The sequence below is a fragment of the Bremia lactucae genome, linkage group LG6 (genome assembly GCF_004359215.1).
Source record: "Bremia lactucae strain SF5 linkage group LG6, whole genome shotgun sequence".
NCBI lineage: Eukaryota > Oomycota > Peronosporomycetes > Peronosporales > Peronosporaceae > Bremia > Bremia lactucae.
Window position 1 is genome coordinate 3,844,913 of NC_090615.1, and position 6,306 is coordinate 3,851,218.

The window sequence follows — 6,306 nt, forward strand, 5'->3', positions numbered from 1 at the left end:
GGAGCGCAGCTTCAAAGAATACTCACTGGGATCACAGCACACCTCACACTGCGACTCGAAAGCAATGATATCCACCCCTTTCCAGGCAATATCTCGGTTGAGGACGCCCGCATAGGATTGAAGCGGGTTTGCATTTTATTCACAACGTAAGCAGTATAATCGGCCCAAAAAGAAAGTAGTAGATCATACGAAAAAATATTAAAGGGAATCATATTCGTTACCGTCCGGTGCGCTCCATCTTTCTATTTCCAGCCGGGTTGTCAGCCTCCGTAATTTGCCGTGCAACTCCACTTTCACAACAAAATAAATTAATGCTCTTGTGTTCTCCGCCACCATCTGTGCGGGAGGACATGTACGCACTAATCGCAACGTTTCTAAGAAAAAAAGACAATAAAATGCTCAAATTTTTCGCAGCTGGGTCCTTCGTTTCAAAAAAAGCACGAAAAAAATTGGTCTTGTAGTCCGCAAAGTTGACCAGATACCTGTTGCCTCTGCGATCGAGCGGTGTAATCTGACCCTTAAGTTTGCTACAAATGATTACCTCAAAGCGATCCGTCGGCGCACTCTTACTCTAGTCCCTTTTTGGCTGAGTGGCCCGTATTTGCTTTTCTTGTGATCTCGTTGAACAGTATGTTTCTATATTATCCGTAAGCTCACATTCAGAGCGTGACGTACACACCAGCGTTCAGTTGTATCAAAATTCAGATAATCAAACCGTCTGTGGAAGTACATTAGAGCACCCTCCTGTACCGGTTGTCCAGACTTAAAAGTAGCTACCGCGCTACCGCGGTATCACAATATCACTGATGCCATGTTGTTCCTTTTTTTGCTACAGTTCGATCCACAAGCATATCGTGATTCGTCAAAGTAACGTAATAAAATCCTTTCTTTGGACAGTGTGTTTTCATTTGACTGTCCTAACAAACACCCGTGGTCTGCCAAACGGCCACACTGCACCAAATTTCTTGAAGCTTGTGGCGAATAATAAGCACGCGACAATTCAATCTCTGTGTCTACACATTCAACAGTTGTGTGTAAGCGCGCTGTACCGCTTCTGGTAACTTATATTAATGTGCCATACGGCTGTCGAACCACTTCACAGTTTGCACAGCGTGCAGCCCCACTCGACATCGACACATCACGTATTAAATGACAACTTGCTCAAGAATCTAATCATCATCATTCAAAGCATCACAATCTGTTGCAGCAAACGCCCACTTGTTACCTTCACTCGGTGCAACATTCTTCTTGGCTTCAGTCATTTTCCCCTTCCCCTCGCTTTGTAATAACGCGCGATATGATCAATTTGTTTGCATTTGTGACATCGTCTCGTCTCGGTCATTGCGTTTACCAGCTCACGACCGGTGTGATGATCACGCACTGTCTCAGTATTTATTCATTGGATAAAGAAACATTTTTTCAGCGTGTTAAGTAGTCTGTGCGATACCGGTTGTACTGCCCGATAATTAACGCTTGAGACTCGGGTTGTGTTGTGCGTACTTCACGATGTCTTATGAAATCAATTCTTCGCCCGAGTTCGTTACACCCTGAATGGCCACCAGATAAAGCAAATAATTTTTCCACATCCGGTTTTTATCTTCTCTTTCAGCGGGCAGCTTACAGTCTGTTGCTTAGAAGAAACAATGCGAGAGGCATCCACCATCCTGCCCAAAGTAAATTTAGAATTTGGTCACCATTTTCACCAACTGTGCACACGCTGATAAAAATATCTTGCCGCTTTCCCGCGAAGAATTTCTTACAAATAGATATCGTCCAACCAGCGAAAACTATACGCTCGCTCACCAAGTCATTCTTGACTAGCATAGCTGACCGCATTGCATAAATCTAGCTTCAAGTCACTTGCATATTTCGGATCTATCGAAAGTCTCAATACTTATCTTGCCTTCACTTGAATTCGTGATCTTGACCTAGTTTGGGTTCAATTCACCAACCTCATGTAACCCCATGGGTATTTCATCAGCACATGACTTCAGCTGTTCTTGTAGGCGCAAATTCATATCCTGACGCTGTAGCTCCCTTGACACCTCTCTACCACTTGGTGCAGCTCTGCAACTTTTGGTGCATCTCATGCTGAAACTGGTGCTGCATACGCTGGCGTTCATACGCAAGCTGCTGCTTGTAATTCGCTTGAGCCTGCTCTGCCACACGCGCGCACCTGGACCATGTACCCCACTTCGCTAGCCTTAAAATTGGTGCCTGTCCACCAATTCCGAGGTCCATTTTCACGTTTGGTCGTGGGGCCTGCCCCATTGACCTAAATCCACCTGCATACAATTACGAGGGGGTCTCACTTGGCTCTTAGGATGGTACTGTTCAAGCCACTGGCGCTCTTTATCCATCGAATTCAAGCTCGAAGAAATTCTAGCAAACTCTGCCACAATGTCGCTGCCTGTTTTTGATTTCACAGTGGGCACCCTTTTCGGGAGCGCCCAAGTACTCTTTCTCAGTGGCGCCTTTTTGCGAGCAGCCACCTGCGCTTCTTTCCCGTACGCGATACCTGCGAATTTGTGTGTAGCGCCCTAAACACTTCCTCACCCGCCTTTGGGCCCAAAACCTGTCAATTCCAGGCTAGGAAGCTTTCCGAAGAAGTAGTTAGTTTAATACTTTCATTATCTGCACATCCCCCTTATATGCAGCTGCCCCTTGCTCCTGCGAGATGGTAGCACGAGATGTGCTCACATTCCGGCTTTTCTGTCACTTGCAACCAAAACATATGAAATGGGAGATAATCCTGAAGAACGGCAATTACTTGATGGCTTCGGACCTGGCGGTATTTCAGCCTGTAAGATACGTTTCCAACCGCATTCTCATTAAAGGAGATGAAGCAACGGGGCACCTTTTGCTAGCACTAGCCAGCCTGCACTGATAATAGTACTTCACGTACACGAGATGCAGAGGAAGGTTTTAAGTGGCAAAAGAGTCTTAGCTACTATAGGTCGATACTAAGTAGCTTAGTATTGGGTAAAAGTATAATGTATCAACATATTGAAGTTCCTACTTTCTTCTTATCTAATACCATTAAAAATATTCATATCATGTATTGCGACCCCGTGCGCTTCGCTTATTCGTGTCCAAACAGCAGTTCGCGGGGTTGATTTAACCTAAAATTAATCAATCAAGGAACTGTTGGCTTCTGCTTTAGAATTACCAAATTTATAAATGTTAAGAATATTAAATGGTATTAATTTTATGGTTCTTTTTATTTTCCTTTAATAGGGAACAATATGCATTTGTTTTTATAAGAAATAATATGCATGTAACGGGACTATAGTGACTAACGTAGAGTAATAGAAAATACTATGGCGCCCCTCTCTGTAGGAGAACACTTGTTAGTTTTCATTTTAATTCCAATATTTTTCCCGCATGGTATCAAAGCACGTGCGCGAGCCTGTAAGGCAGCAAACCTGGCAGCTACACGACTAGGTGTAGCTGCTAGTGATGCAAGGACATCCGAAGACACTCAAACGTCTTTTGCGAAGAGCAAGTCGCCTCCATCTCCGATTGGAGGTTACTTTTACAACTCGGTGTCAGATTTAAACCTACGGATTCCAGCGTTGTTTAACTGGTCTGAACCTCATGGTGTGGAGCCATAGAGTGATGAATCCTTTAGTGATGACAGCTCTGGTGCTGTTGACATGTATCACCCGAAACGAAGTCATCGTAAGGATCACTTCAAGACAAGAATGACTAACAAACGGTACAAAGCTCTGTTGTTCGTCTCATCTAGGCTTCACAAGCCTGGAAAAAGGACGAAACCAAAGTCTTCATCGATGCCTCTTTTCGGCGTGCCAAGGATGTAACGCCCTTGTTTCAAGCTTGAAAAACATTCATCCAAAATGTGCAAACCGCAGGCCGCGAGGCCTCGCTTGAAAAACTGCTTTCATTTCGTTACTGGTTTGAAAATGGTCCTAGTCGGTTCACGCTATAAGCTGCCCCGTTTGTCTAGAGAGACATGCTTACTTGCCTCTCGTGGAGGGACCCATGTCCCTGCTGTCTCCAGGGTGCAGTCCATGCCCCTGAGGAGACGTAATCTCTAAAAGACCTTTATTGAAGGAAGTGCATCTCTTCGAGACGTGGACAATGTTTGTCGCGATCAATTGGAAAATTAAGCGCAATTCGCGGTCGACTAATTGTCGAACGAACGGGACCATAGGTCTCTGGTGGATGTCTTTGAGCGTTCGGGGTGGTTCGTTCCCAAAGAAGGTCTCGTACTGATAGTACACCCGGAGGCGTCCAACAAATGACGCGAGTGCACCCTACGAGTCAACCCGATCGTGCGTGCAGTCCTTTGGCGGTGCAGTTTACGAAATGGGCCAATATACTTGAGCAGGAACATATTACTGCCCCCATTCGTCATTACGTGTTTCGGTAGATTTACTCGGAGACAGAATGACTAAAATGTAAACTTTAAATAGAAAACGTTTACTCTGCCATATTTATCAGAGTTTCGTTCCTGTTCGATTCACCGCATCACGATGAAATTCCGTGCGAAGCGAACCACTGCTTTTCGAGCCAACAGGAATTGTCCAGCTGACTCGTTTTATTTACATGCGCACTGCAGAATATTATTTTCCTCTTCCATGATAGCTTCATTGCTCTCACTGGTATCGATATTGTCGAAGCTGAGTATATAAGCACCATTATTTTCAGTCAGCAATAGCCCTATTAATATTACTTAGATTGTCCTCTTCAATTAGTTGAATTATCATTGGTATCATTCGCCATGACTGATGAGTGAATGCGTGATGAGCAAGAGCGATATTGGTCTTCGCTTGAGCGAGCCCCTCACCCCGTGAATTAGAGTCACTCTCAAATAAGGTGGGTATGCATGGATGGCGTAAGCCTTTCACGAAGAATGGTGTATGTTTTTTTATGGATGCACCGAGTTGTTGATGGTAAATTCAGCCATCGCCAAGAACACGCTCTAATCCTCGAAGTATCCCTTCGAAGACACAATTCGCACGTTCGGACGGACCATAAATTTATGATGGTCAGAAGTTGACATTTTTAACCGTGTTCTTAGTAATTTGAACAGGGATACCAGATCTCCGCCGTGAACCGGGAATATTGATCCGAAACCAGCTCGCAAGGTAGCTTGTGAAGTAAAAATATAGTGTCGACAAAGACACGAGCACAGCCTTCGGCTGTGATCGACTCCGGGACTGCAACAAGATGTACCATCTTGCTGAAAACGATCCGTAAGCGCAAGGATACCATAATTCTTGTGAGCGTCTTCGGGAAACCGAAGACAAAGTCTACAGATAAGGACTGCCAATACTCTGCCGGAACAGGTTGCGACTGAGCAGGGAATAAAAGGCAAGGCTTCGCCCGTTGACAAAATTTGCAAGCACGTATGTACTTGCGTACGAATTCAAATTGGCAAGGCCAGAAAAAATCGCGATTTACCGTGAGATACGTCTCTCACGTACACGAAGCTTACTTATTGGTATCTCGCCATTCTTTTTGAAAGGTGTGGACTGTTTTCGGCGGTGTGTGAAGACATGGTCCGTACAAACAATTAATGGTCTGTTTAGTAATAGGTAGACCCCGAACTTGGCCCATGCACTGAATAATACCTATTAACTGGCTTAAGTCTACGCGACTGATAGCATACGACGCGCTCCGCACCGTCTGTGTCGCACTTCATCAAATTACAGCCGATTGGAAGTAGCTAGCGTCACAAACCATCTACTTGGTCCGCCATCACCAGTATTGGCGATTTCTTCATGCTTTGCTGGATATTCTCAAAGGTATACTTACAATCCGCTTTCCATGACCACGTTCTATTTTTCTCTAACAAACAGGAAATTTGTGCTGCCATTTCGGCATAATTGCGGGAGTAGTATGTAAGTACGCCGCTAAGCCGAGGAACTTCGAAGTCTCTAAACATGGAATAACACACGCCAGTCGGTGATCGACTTGATATTTTTGGAATCAGGGCATTCACCATGTTTACCCTTGATGCACCCAAAAAATGCTACCGGCTTGCATTGAATATACACTTCTTGGATTTTAAATACAACTTTTTCTAAGCATAAGTGTGAGAACCTTTCAGGCATGAACACGATGTACTTCAACGTCCGAATTTTCGTCCGTGGCTATGCTATGTGTAACGAGGCACTGTGACTTGTACTGTTTCAGTACAAGTCCACTTCACACTGCTTCAGATGTGAGTGGTGCCTCTCTTTAGGTGACGTACACTGTTCGTATAGAGGAAGACTTCTCTTAAGGCAAGTTAGCTTAAGAGTGTAAAATGAAAACTGTATTAATATAGTTAAGTGTCTT

General features: G+C 44.5%; 1 protein-coding gene across 1 annotated transcript; it reads right to left on the bottom strand.

Annotated features, from left to right (window-relative positions):
* Positions 1 to 2,049: 2,049 nt before the first annotated feature.
* On the bottom strand, positions 2,050 to 2,271 carry CCR75_006803 (uncharacterized protein; the record flags this gene model as incomplete). The annotated part of the gene is made up of 1 exon (XM_067964870.1): positions 2,050 to 2,271. The coding sequence occupies one exon, from the start codon at positions 2,269 to 2,271 to the stop codon at positions 2,050 to 2,052; it is 222 nt and encodes a 73-aa protein (XP_067818503.1).
* Between the last annotated feature and the right edge of the window lie 4,035 nt (positions 2,272 to 6,306).